Source organism: Etheostoma cragini, chromosome 19 (assembly GCF_013103735.1).
Source record: "Etheostoma cragini isolate CJK2018 chromosome 19, CSU_Ecrag_1.0, whole genome shotgun sequence".
Lineage (NCBI taxonomy): Eukaryota > Metazoa > Chordata > Actinopteri > Perciformes > Percidae > Etheostoma > Etheostoma cragini.
The window spans coordinates 6,229,732-6,249,157 of record NC_048425.1 but is presented as its reverse complement, the minus strand read 5'-3'; the positions used below and the strand labels follow the sequence as shown (position 1 = coordinate 6,249,157).

Genomic DNA, 19,426 nt, shown 5'->3' with positions numbered 1-19,426 from the left:
CTGTGGTGTTTTTTTTCCCTCTGGATTTAGTTTAGGCTTGCGTCTTTGTGAAGTAATTTATCTGTTTAAGTATTCTGTTTGCATGACTCCTATTCCGTGTGCCTGCATTATTCTGTTGGTCAGTTTTGGCTTGTTTCTTCCAGCTCTGTGTGTCTGGATTGGGGATCCTTTGTCTGGCACGCTGGGCTAGCTGTCTACTAATTCTGCCTTTTTTGCCCTCAATGTCTTTTAATATGTTTCAGTTCCCCACTAGAGAGAGAGAGAGAGAGTGTGTGTTTGTGTGTGTGTGTGAAAAGGATAATCAGAGCCTGTATGAGTGTGATTGAGGGTGCAGCTGTAGAAGCCGCCACCTCCCTCCCTCCCTCCTGCCTTTCCCTCCCCTCTCTGTGTCATACACTCTTTCATACGCACTCTCATTTTCTCTTTCATTTCTCTCCCTCACTCTTTCTGCTCTCCCCCTCACCCCTGTACTCCCCCCTCCTCCCACCCCATGTAATGAGCTGACACACAGGAAGCTCTAATCCTCACACAATGCCACCCCTCTTCCCCCCAGAGTGACTGGAAGCGGGACAGGGGGCAACAGGGACCAACCTGGCCCAGCTGTCCCCAAAATGGCTGCCTTTAATCCCTCCAGTTTTTAGCCTACAGGGGATCCTGAAACCATGACAACCGGTAACCAAGGAAAAGAATGCTCAGGGCAGAGAGCGGGACAAAGGGAGTGAAAGGAGCCATGTGTGAGAAGTTTGTCCACATGCGTTTGTGGGAGACAAGGGACGTGTCTCAATCAAAAAAAGAAAGAACAAAAGAAAAGTCATTTAAATAGTTTTCAGTTTAAGAAAGAAACAGGGAGGTGGAGGTGAATACAAAAGTTCACAGGTGTGATGGAGATGGTTGTTGACTCTGACTACATCCAAGATATTTATCATCATCAATAAGCATTAATCAACTCTCTGTAGGTCAATCATTTTCATCACAAAAGTTTTTTGAGGTGTTAAAGGTCATTTCATTTGCATATTTAGCCTACAATTAATGGAAAAATCAACACCCAGTTGGAAGACAAAGAAGTTGTGCATTCCTGCATTGGCCGTTGATTAAGATGATTTTGGTAATTACAGCTGCCATTCAATTAAAATGTGACAGAATCACTGTGACATTTGTTTATAAAGGAAATTTAGTAAAGCATAGGAATGGTGTTAAATATACTTTTAGGAAACCTAAGTACCCTATTTAGCATAGGCACAATTGTACTGTAGATGTAAGCTGATACAAGTTGTAATAATGAATGTATTGATTAAATATATATACTGCTTATGAATGCTATATAGTGGACCTAATATAAAGTGGTAATCTTTTGCTTCTGGAGGGTTTCTGATTTTTTAAGAAGCCACAAAATTGTGTAGAGCTTAAAAGACTTCTTTTACACTTTCTAAACTGTATTTTAATTATTTTAAAGGACATAAAGTCAGAATAAACTCATTTTCCACCTCTCTCTCTCTCTCTCTCTCTGAGAAACTACAATTCTACGCCCTTTGATGGCAGTGGCTCAGTCCGTAGGGAGTTGGGTTGGGAACCAGAGGGTCATTGATTCAAGTCCCCATAATGACCAAAGTATGGTGGTGGACTGGTTGCTAGAGAGGTGTCATGTCACCCCCTGGGTTCTGCCAAGGTGCTCTTGAGCAAGGCACCGACCTCCGAACAGCTCTGGTGCCTGTCCATTGTCAGCTGCAGCCCCCTCACTCTGACATCTCTCCATTAGTGCATGTAGAAGTACTGAGCCTGTATTTCAGGCCTGTGGGTAATGTGTATTCTCACAGAGTTAACACATTGTAATTTCCCTTGCGGGATTAATAAACTATACATTATTATTATTATTGTTATTATTATTATTGGATGAAGATGGATGGAGTATTTTCTAAATCCACAAGAGGGAGCTATGGTCCATATTTTGGTCCTCATCAAACGTAATATTTTACACTATTTTACACTGACATGATTACTACATTATTATTTGTACCCTGCAGAGAAATAATAAACATCAGCTAATCTTTTCTTTTTCTCTTTATTCAATATATACTCAGTGGTGGAAGTACTAAGATAATTTACTAAGCCTAAGTAAAAATAGCAATATCACAGTGTAGAAATACTCTAGAAAGTAAAAATCCTGCATTCCAAATTTTACTTAAAAGTACAAAATATACATAATCCTACTAATTACAGAATGGCCCATATTAGAAAAGAAGTACATTATATAGTACTGCTGTGTAGCTCATCTTTAATAATATATCAGATTTTATTTGTTGACAATATTTTGAAATAATAATAATCTGTAAAGTAACCTGTAACTAAGTTTATCAAATAAATGTAGTGGAGTAAACAGTGTAAATAGTTCCCACTGAAATGTAGGCTAGTTGAGGCTTTAAAGTAACAAAAACTGAAACTAATCATAAACAAGTGTAATTAACTATAATTAATTACCACGTTCATGCCTACTAATCGTATTCATATTTGATTAGTATAGAAATTGTACCTAATAGTGAATTTACAACTCGTCGCATTGTATTAGGCTACTATAATATATGCTCATCATAAAATAATAGTTCTTAAAATATTGTCTTGCTGCTGTTTTCACTGGACCATTTATCAAAGCTAGCAGTGGGCTAATAGTTCAGTTCCTCTACCGATTCTAACACTTTGTTTGAAGTGAGCGATAATTTCATTAAAACCCTACAAATCTGTAATAACTCACTCAGGAGACACAATGCGGGGCAATCAGGTTCCCCTCTCCCCTCCCCTCTTGTGACTCGTTTCCTCGGTAGTAAAGCACTAGAAACCACAAGTAAATCAAAGCCAAGTTGATCAGCTGAGGAGCGCGGAGGAACACTGCAAAGCAAAGTCAAAACCAGAGGAAACAGCTGGGGGAAGACGCACGAAGAGACCTGTTGTTGACTATAGTAGAGAGAAAGAACAATGAGAGGGCGAGCTGGTTAAAAGAGGTGAATTACAGTAGACATTACGTTATTCGGGATCAAGTTGGACACCCAGGTGGACGCACACACGGAGCAGGAGAAGGTGAGTCTCCCCAAAAACACCGAGGCTGTTCCTGATTAGTCATGCTCACTGATAAAAGATAGACATATTCAAACTACAACCCAGCAGTTTATTATTTATAACCTGTAATGTCAGTGCACGTGTGCCTTGTTGTTTCTTAGCACTGTATGTAAAAGTGAGTATTCAAAATCCAATCAATATCTCTAGAAGAGGCTTTTAGAAGTAGCCTATAATTCAAATTTTAAAAGGGAGATGTCCAAATAAAGTTAGGTAGGAGCTGGCTTCCTGCCAACCAGGTCCCCTGAGATTTAATGACATCTTTCATATATATAGGTCTATATTGAAAATTCAAATTCAAACTCCCCAGGATACTAAAGTTAGTTTCAGTGATAAATGCTCTAAGAATGCCTAAACATTGGGAGTTGAATCATTTCACTGTACACTTGAGGTGAGAGGATTTTTCTGAGACAGGATGTAACCTTGAGTAACTCATGAAGGACTACTTATCAGCAGCTTTTGGACCTTGCACTCTTTTCTGTAAGCGACTCAACTCTCAATGTCTGTGGCACGCGTTTGATCACATGCAGGAAGACTCAATCTACTGTCCTTCTCCTTTGCAGTCACTCATTTTTGAGCCCACGTGCTGCTGATCCGTTGCTGCCGCCTCAAGGTATCTCGACTTTTCAGTCACTCTTACCTGTCAAATTTGTCTTTAATACTTAATTTCTGCTTTAAATCTACAGTTAAACTCTCCCACCAAATTGATTATTTAGCATCTTCTGCTTACTATCTTGGGATCAATTTATACATCAACACATGTCATTGTTCTGTGTTTCGGAGCTCCATTTTCCTAGAGTCTAAGTGACTGTTCTTGGGTGTTTGATTCATCTCTTTCTGGCTCTGCTCATAAAGAAATAATTTAACAAGCCCCGAAAGTTTTGGGGATTGAAGGTTAAAGGTCTCATGGGTTTAAACTTGGATACATTTGGTTGAAAAGTGAAAGTTTTAAAAAGTAGGAACAAATACAGACTTTAGGGAAATCACATTGAAAACAGGTTACATCTAAACATTCCCTTTTCCACCAAACTTATGGATGCTTGGACATCTTTTCACCCTACAATCACCCAAAAGTTTCAACTCAGCTGATCGCCAATTTGTCTTGAACATCTTAATGTAATATCACAGCAATCATACCGTTCATATTGTAATATAATACTTATATAATAACATAATATTAACATAATATTATTTACTCCAGCACCCTTTGCACTATGCTCCATAATATAAATAATAACTATCCTAATTATAATTTACTCCTGCATACTTTGCACTCCTCCCTGCACTATTGTCTCAACCTGTCAATAATGTTTCTGTTTATAGTTTGTATACATTTTTTTTTTTTGTATAAATAAGCACATTGTGAGCAATCCGATCTAAAGCAAAAATTCCTCTTATGTGTCCTCATATCTGGCAAATTAAGCTGATTCTGATTCTGATCTTCGCCCTTACTTCATTTATAGATCATTAATCTTAGGTCAGGTAATTAGTAAGTTTGTGTGTGTGTGTGTGTGTGTGTGTGTGTGTGTGTATGTGCGCTTGTTTGTACGTTATATTAACACAGACCTAACACGCCTATTAACACAGAGTGACATTAACTTATTGAAGCCGGTCATGCAGAAAAGGAAGTGAGCAGGCTGCCCTCAATGCATCTGTCCCATCATCAAACTCCATACATGCTGAGGATGGTGAACTTTGGAAAACATGTGACCAGCCGCTGTGCTGCTGACACTCAAACTCTGTATGTGTGTGTGTGGGGGGGGATCAATGCACACCTAGGAGTCAAAATGTTTGTGTGTCTCAGTTGGTAATTCTTCCTCAGCTAGTATGGTTGCTAATGAAGAGCTAGTGTTTTCAGGCATGTGGCATGTTTGCTCCTCTCCCTCTTCTCTCTGTCAATACACTCAACCTTAAAAGGCCATTTTCTGTGAGGCTTAATGGCTCTCCAATCCACAACACCGCTCTCAAATCCAACAGTGTCCATACTAGTGTGGTATTATGCGATTCTTTGCATGTTTGTTCCCACATTAGTGCCCTTGGCATCTAAATATGTTTTTGTTTGACTACATTTGGACAAGATTGAAACAACCTAAGTATTTGCTGTATGTATGCTGTAAAAAAAAAAAATCAGTCTCCATGGTAACAGCATCACTAATATGACCTGCATTTCCTCCACAGATGGCAGGAGAGGATCATAGATAACTGCGGGGGTAAAGCTTACGTCCTCAGTCTCACATCAAGGAAAAAAACTCTCCACGCGACTGTTATCTTGTTCAAAAAACAGTTTCTCTTTTTAGTAATCAATAAACACCAAACCACAAACAATGGCGTCCTACAGCCCTGCCCCAACACATGAGGTGAACAATGCTGACAAACAATCTACCAAATCTAAAGGCCCAGAGTCCATGAAGCTGAAGCAGGAGATCTCCCTCCTGAACGGGGTCTGCCTGATAGTGGGGAACATGATTGGCTCAGGGATCTTCGTCTCACCAAAGGGCGTCCTCATCCACAGCGCCTCATACGGCCTCTCTTTGGTGGTGTGGACCATCGGAGGGATCTTCTCTGTGTTCGGGGCCCTGTGCTACGCCGAGCTGGGGACCACCATCACCAAGTCAGGGGCCTCATACGCCTACATCCTGGAGGCATTTGGGCCTTTCCTTGCCTTCATTCGATTGTGGACGTCGCTGTTGATCATCGAGCCGACCAGCCAGGCCGTCATAGCCATCACATTCTCCAACTACATGGTGCAGCCCATATTCCCCACCTGCATAGCTCCTTACTTGGCCAACAGGCTGCTGGCTGCTGCTTGTATATGTAAGTACACATCTTGAGTGTGTGTGTGTGTGTGTCAATGAGTGTGTGACATTAAGAGAATGAGAGAGAAAAATCCAAGATGAGTCAATGTTTGAGTGATATAAAGAGACAAGGATGATGTCTGCCACAGTTAGTTTCACATTTGAAAAAAGCATGTGAGCGTTTTAGACTAGAGAAGTGAAAAATGGTGACACCATTGCTGTAGTCAGCAGCTCTGCAGCAGACATACAAAAGAGGAACTGAGCGAACCCTAAAACTTCAGTACCAATTTACTCAAACTCAGATTTAGAAATACTAGCATGGTGTCTTGCACTTGAGGACTTGAGTCACACTTTTTTCCGATGTTGGAACAATAAGAAACTGTTTTATAAATGCAGAGTCGAACCTTTGTATATGGATGTGGCCCAGATTGCCAAGGTAACAAGAACGTAATGGCTCTGAGAAAGAGCAAAGCTGACAAACTGAATTAATGAAACTAACAAGAAATTCACAAAACTGCTCACTGAGGCAACCAAACCCAACGAAATACCAACACTCAGGCAACCAGACACTGAGACAAGAAGCCACGGACTCAAGCAGAGAGCTTGTTAAGGTACTGTCTTACAGACAAGCCCTGATAATCAAGATAAAAAAACACATTGTGCTAGTTTGCAATAAATATTACACATTCCTCCACCCACCCATGAACACGCACTTAAATACACGCACATACACACTTGCGTTCTGCACTGATAAGTAGTGCTCAGAGGAGGAGAAGGCTGATAGCTGTGTTAAAGTCCTGCGGAGAGACTCTGACCTGACTGGGTAACAGGCTATTGACTGCTCAGCAAAGGAGTGGACCATAAAACCAAACTAAACACACTTCCTGTTAGCTAAAACATTTGGAGTTGGGAACTGAAGCGGCAAGTAAGCTTAAACAAATCTCAGACATGACCCTCTTGCTCATCATGTAACAAAAGGTACCAGGGACGACTATTGGGCTTTAAAGTAATTCACCAATGTAGTCCTGGATATCAGAGCCCCCCCCCCCTCGTAAGTGAGTTCACAGTAAGTGATCAAATGAATTAGTTTTCAAACATCTCTATTTCATTTCACATCTGGACCATATCGGACCTCCACTACCAGTCAGCTGTCCTCCTAAACCCGATCTCACACCTCCCACCCTTCTAACCTTTCACTGTCAACACACCACACCTCTACTTCTGTGTGGCAAAGTCTCCCTCTCCATCACTCATCGCCGGTTGCCTCCGTCTGGAGCTGTATGTTTTGTTGTGTTTGACCGGGCCTCCTGTTGGGAAGGGACTTGTTATGATCCTCTCCCCGTCAAAGTGGTGGAAGGTGATAGTGTTATGATTCATCCCCTCACTGCGGATGAAGGTGGTCAACGTGGAGAAGGGGGTAGTGATGTCATCCTTTTTTAGTCTCCTCTGAAAATGACTGGGTGATGTGGAGGTCCGCGTGGCGCCTGAGTAGGAGCGCTTTGAACTTAGATAAAATACGTCCACTCAGCTCGTTTGCAGGTCAGTTTGTTAATTCAGTGCTTACCGGGAGCAAGATTTACACAAGAAATGCTTTCATCTCAAGGTATCTGATTCAAACCTTGAATACATCCTGTGCCTGACGCACGTTTATGAACTTTAATGGATCACGTGTTGATAAGAGGCCAGAGAGAGATAAGACACAGAGAGAAGAACAAAACATGTTCCCAAAGAACACTCTGCTCAAAGTGAAGGAGGGCAAAAGGGAAAAGTACCAGTTAAGACCACTTTTCCTCTGTCATTCGTGTGCGTGTGTGTGTGTGTGTGTGTGTGTGTGTGTGTGTGTTTTGTATGTGCTGCACTCAGCTGTTTCCTCATCTGAAAAACAACAGACCAGTCTGCTTGACTCAGCAGCAGTGTTTCCTTAAATCACAAACGGAAAAATGCTGGCACACACTCAGTTTACAGAGAAAATGTCACCCACTGAGATAGTTAAATTATTTGTTTCTGTGTGTTTTGGTTGCTTCCACTAACCTTAGGTTTGCTGACCTTTGTGAACTGTGCCTATGTAAAGTGGGGCACCAGGGTCCAGGACTTCTTCACGTACGCCAAAGTCCTCGCTCTCATCGCCGTCATCATCACTGGCCTGGTGAAAATCGGACAAGGTCACCAACTCTTCTCTCTCTCTTGATCCTAAACCCTCAACAATTAAAAAAAACCAAATGCTTAGATGCTAAAAAAAACACAAGACTTGGTTTACACAACATCTGCGGGTTTAAATGATTCTTAGTGATAATTAGTGCCTAAAATTAAATCATGGTGTCTGTGTTTTCCAGGTCACACACAGAACTTTGAGGGCCTTTTTGAAGACTCATCTCAGGATCCAGGACACATTGCTCTCGCTCTGTACTCCGCTCTGTTCTCCTACTCAGGATGGGACACCCTCAACTTTGTCACGGAGGAGATCAAGAACCCAGAGAGGTGAGGATAATTTACTTTGATTGTACACTTAGCTATTTCTTACTGTTGCAGCTGTGCCAATATGAGTATTTAGGAATATCTGACCAGCACATAATGCAAGCAAATCAATCAATCTTTAGTCTTTTAGCTGGAGATTAAAATTGTCAAAGTTAGAAACGGATCTCTTAATGGACAGTTTGAACAGTAGGAATGATAATAAGGAGTAAAATCTGATTTTACTGACATTTGTGCATGTGAGTTTCGAGCTCTGGAAATTCTTACAAGAAATGCAATAGCTTAAATCACATCTCCTCTCATCGTGCACTTCCCCTACACATGGATGAGTCATATGATTTTAAATGAGTATTACCTAATGCTGGTATATCTCATACACTAGCTCTTACAGTTGTCTTTATATTTGTGAATATGTTGTTTTTAAACTCAAAATGACCACTTCTGTACACTTGCCACAGTTCTCTCTCATGAGAGTATTCCCATAAAGCCAAAAGGAAATGGTTTATCTCCAGTGCATTATAAAACACGCTGCAGGATACAGGATGCCAGTTCTGCTGTGATTTGAGCAACACCTGTGGCATTGACTTCCTGAAATGCAAATCAATAAGTAAACAACCAAGATCAAACTGAAGGTATGCGTGTCCTTGAGCCTTTTGGTGTAATTCACCTAGCCAAACACTAATCAAATGAAGAAAGACTACACGTGATTAGATCACAAGCCTCTCCATGAGTTCCAAGGCCAATTAAGTGACCCCCCTACTTACCACAACCCCCATCCTCCCCTCACCCAAGGGGTAGATCGGCCCTTGACCCAGAGGCTCCTGAGGAAGCCTGTATCTCACACACTGTATCTCATCTCCTTTGCTTCCCTCTGCTGTTTGTGTGTGTGAACTACAGGAACCTTCCACTGGCCATCGCTATCTCCATGCCTATAGTCACCGTGATCTACATTCTGACCAACGTGGCTTACTACACCGTCCTCCCCATGAATGTAATCTTAGACAGCGACGCTGTTGCTGTGGTAAGTGGATATAATTGTCAATAAATCACTTTACTTTATATCATATCATTATCATTATACAGGTACATAGGTACAGGTACAAGGCCATGAAATGCAGTTTAGGTCTAACCAGAAGTGCAATAGCAGTGAGTGTAGGATACACAATGGCTCCATAAGTGCAGGACATGGATGTACTGAAGAAATGTAGAAATGAATACTATTATGAACAGAATTTTTTACGGATAGTATTGTGTACAAGATTTACAGCTGGATATGTACTGTATCATATCATAAAGTGCAGCTTTACATCATTTAATCTCGTCTTTCCAGACGTTTGCAGACCAGGTATTTGGTGTCATGAGCTGGACTATTCCCTTGGCTGTGGCTCTTTCCTGCTTCGGAGGACTCAATGCCTCCATCCTGGCTTCCTCCAGGTGAGTGAATTTTTTTTGACACCACTTCATCCTTGTGTCATTAGCATCCCGCTCATCGTCACTTGTGCCCATCACTCATCACTCTGTTGCGTATTCTTTGTGTCTAAAGACTGTTCTTCGTGGGCTCCAGAGAGGGCCACCTGCCCGACTACCTGTGCATGATCCACGTCCACCGCTACACTCCTGTCCCCGCCCTGCTCTTCAACGTCAGTCAGCTATCACAATCTTTTATTTTCTGTTGTTTAATGGTTGAATGTATATTTCTTTAATCTCACGGTTGCATCTTTGTGGAAAAAACTTAACCACATTTCACAGTTTCACTTACAATGTTTCTTGTATGTCTCTGCAGGGAGTCATGGCTCTAATATACCTGTGTGTAGAAGACGTTTTCAGGTTGATCAACTACTACAGCTTCAGCTACTGGTTCTTTGTTGGTCTGTCCATTTTGGGGCAACTGTATCTGCGCTGGAAGCAACCTGACAGAAAGAGACCACTAAAGGTAGGGACGCAGAACCAGAAATATTGTCTTTTAAAGATGCTTTAGAGTTTACTTTTACCTACTTACATCCAACTTTTTATTTCTTACATATCTGACCGTCATCTCATCTCTTCTTTCCTCAGCTCAGTCTCATCTACCCCATCATTTTCTGTCTGCTCACGGTCTTCCTGGTGGTGGTGCCGCTCTACAGTGACACCATCAACTCTCTGATCGGCATCGGCATTGCCCTGTCAGGAGTGCCCGTGTACTACCTCTGCTGCTACACTCCGGCCCATAAGAGGCCACTGAGGCTACGGAGCCTCATTGGTAAGAGAGCCGCAGGACTCATAAATCAAAACCAACTTTGTTGATTTTAAAAGCACAGGTCTTAAACTCAATGACCGGTTGGCCACAGGCCGGGTTTTGAACACACAAAAAAAAGTTGTTTAGTAGTGTTGTAGCATAGGTTTATCCCAAATATTTAAAGTAAGTGTTTGGCACCAGAGAGGAGAATAAGGTGCATGTCTTCAGGGGAGCTCTAATGTACAATGAGCGTATGAGCAGTATAAGGGGCAGTGCAAAAACAGATGTAATTTGGCTGAGGCTAGAAGATGAAGCGTAATGTACATTAACCCGAGGCAGAAGAACAGGAAAAGCCTGCAAAGTTGAAGGAGAGGGGACTTATCTTAACTTGGTAGGTCCAACAAAGACGAGGAAGTCCACAGTCCCATCCGAGCAGGTCATTGAGACAGCTGAAGAAGTTTCATCCAAACCCTCACCAGGGATCAGCACACTCCCAGCAGCACTTTGTTGCTCAGCGATTTCCAGGAAATCTGGCCGGTTCTTGGAAAAACTGCTGCTCTGTTTATTTAATATATGTCACTGTTTTGCTTTTTTTGGACAAAGACAACCAAATACTGGATTACACTTTCAGTTATCTCCTCCTTTAGCTACTCTCACTCCTCTTTCTGTTCTCTTCCATGCTGTCTTTGTTAGTTTTACCTAGCTCACAGATGTGTCTAATTTATTTCCTAACCGCTCCCCATGGAGTTTCTTTCTTCAAATTATTATTATAAATTATTAAAATGTCTTTAGATATTACATTTGTGTTCAGTCAGCAAGAACTAAATTAAAAACTCGATTATTTATGAAAACTTTACAATACTTATAAACAGGACTTGCCAAAGGTGATTCACCTAACTGCAAGGAAGCCACCTTAAAAGGTCTACTTGTGAAAACCACAGTGCACTCTGGGAATTTCTTTCAGGCCTTACTGCTAGAGATGGCTCAATCAGGTTGAGTCGAGTACAGCTCGCTTATTTGACGAGATATCACAGCTACGGAGTACTTTGCTTGGACTAAACACTAATGATGTCAAATAAAGTTAATTTGGTGTCAATGTTTAGTCTAATAATAGAATATTTCTTCTGTCTCCCCCTCTTTCAGCTAAATCCGGCTTGCTCATTCAGAAGGTGTGCTACTCTGTTCTGACTGAAATGGACAAAGAAGAGTAGATGTTTGCTTTTACCAACCTGCCGAAGACTGACCACGCACAAAATGTAGAACCTGAACTCATCCTGGCCAGCCGCTGCCGCCACAAGGCCTCGGTGGGACGAAGCATTGGGGCTTGAGCTGGACCCAGCTCTCTGACCTGTCAATCATTACCCGGCGATCTCATTAATGAATGTATGAATATTGGCGCGCGGGTGCTAGTTGGCAAGATTTCACTCTAGCTGACAGACTTCAGAGAGAACATTTAATGCACTCCCGAAGAAATCATCACCTCTGTTTCAGAAGTGTACACCTTAGTAGGAATTATTGAATTTATATGTCAAGACAAGTTTTTTGTTAAAAGTGACCTACATGCAATACCTTTTTGATTTTACTGGAAGGTGGCAAATTATTATGATTAAATTGTTTAAGTGAATAGGAGCATGTTTTTGAAAGCATTCTTGACTATAGAAAAAACCTTGCTATTGTTTGCACAAGGAACATCAAGCATTAAAAATAATAATACGTTCCCACATTCATAAATGTGGAAGCAAAGTTTTATATATATACTAGTCAGCCCAAGGTCTAGTGAAGGGCTACCTTTACAAAAAACTAATTTTATCTGCAGCTTCTGACTTAATCACGGGCTGTTAAATGTAAATTTGAGACAGTTGAGCTGTTAATACATATTTATATTAAAATTACTTGTTGACAACATGAATCAATTTGTTTCTTTCTTTCTTTCTGCTCCAAGGATGTTTTTGGAGTATAGGATTAATGTATTAAAAGTCACAACATTAGACACACCAAAGTGATGTGTTTTTAGGCAGATTTTACCTTTTATTTAGAATAATACATGACAATCCTTTTCCACTCGGTCCTCTCTTCCATTCATAAATATGTACATAAATCATGGTATTGTCAAGTTTTCAGTCTGATCATCCAATAGTGTCCTTCCATGGCCTCGCCTTATTACCAGCTGGCTTGTCTTTAGCTGATGCCGCAGCGATGGGTGGGGTCTGCTGGAGGGGATTGTGGGTAAAAGTCTGCCTCAGTGGACCTGCAGAGGGAAATGAAGAGAACACATGAATATATTCCCAGTTTTAGTGCACACAGAGTTGTAGCCTCAAGAGCAAAGAGATAATCACGGCAACAACTTTTTCTCCTGATTACCATAAACATACAAAAAAGGGTACACAACACATGTTTGATGTGGGACTGCAACTAGTGTTTACTGCTTGCCAGTTCATCTACCAATTATTTTCTCAGATAATGAACCGTGCGGTTTAGAAAATACCTGCAAATAGTGACATTTGCAAATGTCTTATTTTGTCTGACCAACAGTCCAAAATATTAAGTTTACTATCATAAAAAGAACCAGTGTGGACTTTTGCTATTTTGATTTGACAAATAAATGCTGTAATAATTCATACGTAAACATACTTACTGAGTAACTATTATCAGTTATAGTCAGATTCAAAACAAAATTAAAAGCAAAAAAACACAATATTAGTAAGGTACTTACTGACTCCAGATGCTGTAAAAAAGTCATTGAGAAAGTCTTCTAAAGTTCAGCCTTAAAAATGCATGGAAAGCTCCAAACACTCATATCAGAGTATTTTAATCAGAGTTTTAGGGCTTTGTTGACTCCACAGCAGTACAATCTGGAGCAGATTTTAAACTTTCTCCTGAGCTGCAACCAGTGTTCACACCTAACCTATATGTATAAAGTGAATATCCAGCAAAAAACTATTGTGTAGGTTTCAGGTAATGGATTGTCACTTTTTCAGTCTCCCCATTGAAACCCTGTATTTTACATGACTATTTTTCAAGTCTTATTATTCAAATGATTGGCTTTTGCCACAAGGGGGAGCTGCTCCTCCATTTCTGCATCAAAATAACAAAGTACACTATACATTACACAACTGTTAAAAACTTTAATAATGTCCTTTTACATAATCAGTCTGTTAATCTATCAGAGCAACTAATCCAAAAGGTCTTTTTGAAATTCCAGCAATTTAGTATGAATAAACCACTGCTTTATTTTAAAACATTTGTAATTATGGACTTATTATGTCCTTTTAAATACAATACTGGTGGGGGGGACTGACCTTTAGCAGCGAGATCTAGGTGATTTTTGATCCTTCTTTCCCTTTCTTCCAGCTGCTGGGCCAGCTGAGCGTTTTTCCAGCCTGGAGACCAAACCACAGTTACACCATGGACAAAAATAGAAATAATCAGTGTTGCAGTGTCAATAGCTTAACATTACTACTAAAACAAACCAACAAATGTCCTTAACACCAAATCTACTGGATGTACATTATATTTAGACACCAACCTTTCTTCATGCTATCGATTAAGCCGTCACTTTGGGGCAGGGCGGAGGCCGGATGTTTGATTCTCTCCGGGATCCTCAACTTGTCTCTGACCAAGGGGTGTCTGAGCAGGGCGACTTGACCCAAGGAGAAGCAGTTAGAAGTCAGCCAGTAGGTAAACACCGCCTGAGGTTTGTTTGAGAAGAAAAGGATTTTAGACACTGTAATGTAAAAATATTTCCTGGTGTTTAGTACCTTTTTAGTGTGACGGGATGTGAGTTTAAACCACTACAAACAAAACCTGATGTGGGTGAATGACAGACTGACCGTGGGGAAGTTGATAGTAAGGGGGAGGATGACAAAGGGCATGATCCTGAACACTGTCTTCATGGCTCGCAGGTTGGGGTTGTCAATACCAGACTCTGCACCTAACTAAAAGAGACCTCAGAACAATGTGGTGATTATTAAGAGTGAAGAGAGAATTACATGAGTACATAAACAGTTTATAAAAACATCATAACACCATATATAACAAACTGACAATCCAAAGGTAGTCCTGTTATTCTTATAACTGTGCTGTTCTTTTATTCTGACCGGGCATCGAAAGAGCAATAAAATAAAAAATGGATTAACGGGGTTGGTCTCATCTAGTTTCTATGTCCTCTTCATTTGTTTATTTCTGACAAGTTGGGTAAACGCTGGCTGACCTCCAGGATGAAGAACATGGTTCCAGTGACGACAAAAGGCAGGATATAAAAAGGATCTGCTGCCGTCAGGTCTGTAAACCACAGCAGGCCTCCTGTCTGCATGCTGGGCACCGGCAGGTAGGCCATCTTCCTCAGCGCGATGAAGAAAGAGACGAAGACTGGTGCCTGCGACAACAAACAGATAATTTACTTGAAAAAACTGTTAACACATCTTAAAAAATAATCCTATTTAGTTTAGTTGTTTTAAGCAGGTATTAAGTGCTCCTTAACAGGGTCTAATGCACAGTCCTTCCAGGATTTTGGCCTTTTTTTGAGATTGTTGTGGCCCAAAATGCCTGAATTTGTGACAGCTTTTGCAAAGCTAGCAATAAGGTTCCAATGTCTTATGTATTTTTTTTGGAATGAAGTTGCAAGAGATTAATTAATTTAAGTCATTTTTTAAATTGTGATTTCTTTTTGGTATCCTTCTTTAAATATAAAAGGAAACTTTTTTTGGGTCAAAATTCTGAGTCTCACTGAATTCAAGATTGGTTGAATTTGCATTGGGATCGCAACTTCCAATTTTTGTCACCCCAAAATGCAAATGTATAGAAACAAGGACATGAAAATTAATCCTGCTCTGTTAAATTAGACACATATTTCCTATTAATCTTATTGGAAAGGTGAGATTGATGCTAAGGTTTATCCCAAAAACAGAGCAAATTGTAAAAGCACACTACAATATAACGGGGAAAGCGATATAAAGAGATAAACTGACCTGCACCAAAGGAACTAGGAAGCCACGGAGAGGATTTACATCATGCTTCTTCTGGAACAAGTTCAGTTCTGAGTAGGCTTTGGCAACTATAACACGCAGACATAAGCTCATGAAAAATTGACAAGGCTGGATTTTTTTAAGAGGCACACACAAACATCTAAATTATAACTAAAAAAAGACAATTGCAATGAATGAAGAGTAAAATTTTACATTCAAATTTGTTTCCACTTTGCTTGGCTTCATTCATCCTGGCAGTGAGTTTGGTCATCTCGGGCATGACATTGTTTAGCTTGGCTGCCTCCCTCTGGCCCTTCACTATGACAGGAAACACAGCCAAACGAGCCAACACGGTTCCTATAGGAGAGTGAGGGATTCATAGAAACAAGAAGAGGATAGGAAAGAACACAGGACATTTTTTTGACTCGCTTAAAATGAGGCTCAAGGAGAACATCAACCTCAGATACTGAGGGATGCCTGGATGTTGACATATTGATTTTATAATTAAGTGTTGCTTACCGACAACAATGGCCCCCCACCAGGGCAAACCAAGATCCATGTGCATGAACTCTAACAAGTTCTGGACCAGCCCCACTGGGGTGCGGCCAGCCAATCCCAGCTCTGCTAAACTGGTTTCTGTAGCCGCAGCCTGCAGGACCTCCACTGCAGTCGGTGCAGCATCAGCCAACTGCTCAATGACTGGCTGCGACAAAACTGAAACGGTGTCTGCTGACAACAGCTCAGGGGAGGAATCCAAGACTGGAGAAGAAGGAGAGATGTCCACTAATGGTGTTGCCATGGAAACAGTTTCAACCGGGATCTGAAAATATCAATGGAAATGGAATCACATATTTAAGTTGGAAGGTAAGTAAGTGCCTAAGATAGATGATTTAACTTTCGATGTAGTCTCCACCTGTTCAGTGATTGGTTGTGCGATGATGGGTGTAGGGTCTGCAGGCAGATAGACGGGGGAGGACTCCAGGACTGGAAGGCCACCAGAAGCTTCCAACACTGGAGGTGCCATGCCTCCTTCATCAGGAATCTGCCAATGTCAGTAACAACATGTTATGGATGTAACAATGTATTCAAACAGCTGTTCACTTTGATTTTATATCAAAGTTCCAGTGCATAAAATATCACATTCTGGCCACATCGGGAAGCCATTTACTTCCAACATAGAATCACAGAAAAGGGCACTAGTCATTTAAGAAAACCACAAGTTAAAATATTAAATTTTATAACTGAATATATCTATAACTTGTTTGGTTAAAAATCTTACAGAGGCGCTGTTCACTGATGCTGCTGAACAGCAACTTTGGTATTAGGCTGATCAACTGTATGGTAATTCACCTGTGAGCTGTTGTGCCTGACTGCCACGGCGTTCACCCAGAGGAACTTCCCATGTTGTCTGCGGCCCAGCAGAGTCCTAGTAGCAGGACTGCGACACTCAAACACTGTGTGCAGATGGGACTTCTGGAGTACCTGCTGTTTGTGAACCTGGGGGACAGAGTCAGAAACACTTTTCACAATAAACTACAACTTGATGACATATAGGGGAAATGCTGCTGTGTCACATACAGAACGAGTTCAGCAACACTGATGCTTTAAGGATCACAAATTTTGCAGCTGCTTTCTAAATTGAACCTGATTAGAGCAGAAACAGTCATCTGGTAAAAATTACACAGAAAATAACAAGGGACCTGGATCACCCTAAGGCCTCCTGTGACACAAACTAAGCGGTATGCTCTCTCTTTTATACCTCAGACTGATGATGATCATCAGACCACACAACAAGCACTTTAAACATACATTTGTATTAGTTGTGTACTGTATTTATGTATTTTATTTATGCTCTAGTTTTTATGGGTATCAAGGTAGGTATGAGCACTGTAATTTCCATTTTTATGGATGAAATAAACTTGACTTTATTTTGTCAAAAACGAATTGAGGCAGATGTGACTCTTTTATTACACAGGTTGACACTTTTGTTAGCGTTGCCTTCCCAGGAACTTACATAACGAAGGATGTGAACATTTAGAAATTAATGAAACTACCAATGCTGGAGATATCTACCATTTAAATGAACTTCATGCCATGACCTAGTTAAACTTATGAAAAACCAGCTGTGCCGCAGGTTTACGATACAGTGACCTCTGTTAGAATTGAGATGATTCTTACAGGACACGGCAGCTGGGTTTGGACTAAACAACAGGCCATCTAGTTCAGGTTTAACGTTATACAGATAAGCTAATAGCCGAGCAGCAGCACCAGTATCTTTAATTCAGGATAAATGTAACGTTAGTAGTTGTTGACAAAGCTAGCAGTAGCTAACACAGCCCTACCAGCTTCTGGATTAATTATTTCAATCGTGTCTAAACTCCTGGTGGTCTTAAGCTCGTATCTCCGTGATTCTAGCTAAACTGCCCATGCTGTTCTTGTTATTAAACCTAGTGTTTAACAGCTTTAACGTTATTTAATCTCGGAGCTGTCTTCACTTGAGAGGCTGCCGCTGTCAAAGTCAAAGCGACGATGCTAGCCAGCTAGCGAGTTAGCCAGCTAGCGAGTTAGCCGTTGAGAGTCGCTGTTCGTGTCTGTGTTTCAGAAGCAGGGATAAAGTACCTGATGTTAAGATTAAAAAAAGACTTACATGGTTAAAAATGTCTAGAAGGGGATGGCTGCCTCGGCTCGGTTTTCCTGTCTGTCTCAGGAAACATCTTGCTAGGCAACCGGGAGTCACCCCGCTCCTGATGGCAGCCATGCTGGGGGAAAGACATTCTACGGAAAGCCTGGAGAGTCAATTTTCCGGGCTGTTTGTTACAAGCTTCGCCCTGTGTCTGTCGGGTCAAATAGAACTTATATTGGCCTCCACGACGCACTTCATTTTCAGTAAAATTAAAAACATTTACGAGAGTTCTTGACAACAAGTTTTAGGGACTATTGTATACATCTAATCTACTCTACTAATATATCAGACATGTATTAGTCAGAAACTACCAAATTCTTAGATTTAAAATATTTGAGTCATTTCTAGCTACCACGTTGTTTGTCCTGCCCTTTTAGTGAAGTTTAAAATTGATGCATCTGTTTATTTCTCCAACCATCACAATCAAATCAATTAATCAATTAATTAATTAACCCAAAAAGCAATCAATTAATTTATCAAGCATGTCACTTTGATAACTTGTCTCCAGATCGGACTGATTTCCTTCTTTATGTTCTTATATTTTGATTATTCCTTCTTCTGAGGGTTAACAGAAAGAAAACACAATATATTCCAGGGGGGATTTGAACCCAGAATCTCTAAACTATAAAACAAAACAACAGAACACTATAATAAGAAATTAATAGAGAACAGTAAGTCCACATGATCCCATTTTGGGCCTGCTAGCATTTGTTATCACAATTTTAATGGATCATTGGCATGCTTTCAGTTAAAATTAATTTATTTTAATGGATAACAATCCCTTAAAATGTTAAACCTTACAAATTTTACCTCAATTATAGTTAGATTAGTATTGTACAAAATAACACATACTGGTAACCACACCTTAACCTTAAATCTTATATGGCCTTCATTTATTTTATTAAAATGCACAATTGAGGTCAATTGATGGACAAATAAATAGATTGATGTGTATAAGAAGCCTTTAATTGTTTCTACAGCTAAAGTTTGAACCTCAATGATTTTTGAATGAATTGTATTTTATTCATAATTTGAAAATAATTATACAACATTACAAATTAAATAAAAGAAAGTTGCATAAGATCACCCCAGTTAAAAGCAGGCATTTTACAGAGTTTATAGTTTCAGAAAATCCAATTAAATGAGATGCAACTAGAGGGAAAATCCTAACTTTCCAGATGTCGCATGAATT

At 40.4% G+C, this 19,426-nt stretch overlaps 2 protein-coding genes across 6 annotated transcripts; one reads left to right on the top strand and one right to left on the bottom strand.

Annotated features, from left to right (window-relative positions):
- Positions 1 to 2,824: 2,824 nt before the first annotated feature.
- slc7a7 (solute carrier family 7 member 7) lies at positions 2,825 to 12,211 on the top strand. Of its 3 annotated transcripts, none has more exons than XM_034857289.1 (11): positions 2,825 to 3,069; positions 3,669 to 3,718; positions 5,284 to 5,919; positions 7,937 to 8,062; positions 8,234 to 8,378; positions 9,270 to 9,393; positions 9,703 to 9,806; positions 9,916 to 10,012; positions 10,156 to 10,305; positions 10,428 to 10,611; positions 11,731 to 12,211. In XM_034857289.1, exons 3-11 carry the CDS (start codon positions 5,430 to 5,432, stop codon positions 11,796 to 11,798), a joined length of 1,488 nt encoding a protein of 495 aa, XP_034713180.1. In that variant the 5' UTR covers positions 2,825 to 3,069; positions 3,669 to 3,718; positions 5,284 to 5,429; the 3' UTR covers positions 11,799 to 12,211. The 3 variants fall into 3 exon arrangements, with proteins under 3 accessions (XP_034713180.1, XP_034713178.1, XP_034713179.1); XM_034857287.1 differs by having other exon boundaries at positions 2,826 to 3,069; positions 9,916 to 10,016; positions 10,160 to 10,305; XM_034857288.1 differs by lacking the exon at positions 3,669 to 3,718 and having other exon boundaries at positions 2,832 to 3,069; positions 9,916 to 10,016; positions 10,160 to 10,305.
- A 381-nt stretch (positions 12,212 to 12,592) lies between these two features.
- oxa1l (OXA1L mitochondrial inner membrane protein) lies at positions 12,593 to 18,392 on the bottom strand. Of its 3 annotated transcripts, none has more exons than XM_034857285.1 (11): positions 18,199 to 18,392; positions 16,902 to 17,048; positions 16,465 to 16,593; positions 16,071 to 16,371; positions 15,765 to 15,908; positions 15,555 to 15,640; positions 14,798 to 14,962; positions 14,418 to 14,522; positions 14,114 to 14,276; positions 13,887 to 13,967; positions 12,593 to 12,835 (listed from the first exon to the last, which is right to left on the bottom strand). In XM_034857285.1, exons 1-11 carry the CDS (start codon positions 18,307 to 18,309, stop codon positions 12,714 to 12,716), a joined length of 1,554 nt encoding a protein of 517 aa, XP_034713176.1. In that variant the 5' UTR covers positions 18,310 to 18,392; the 3' UTR covers positions 12,593 to 12,713. The 3 variants fall into 3 exon arrangements, with proteins under 3 accessions (XP_034713176.1, XP_034713175.1, XP_034713177.1); XM_034857284.1 differs by having other exon boundaries at positions 16,447 to 16,593; positions 16,902 to 17,036; positions 18,199 to 18,353; XM_034857286.1 differs by having other exon boundaries at positions 16,902 to 17,036; positions 18,199 to 18,352.
- Between the last annotated feature and the right edge of the window lie 1,034 nt (positions 18,393 to 19,426).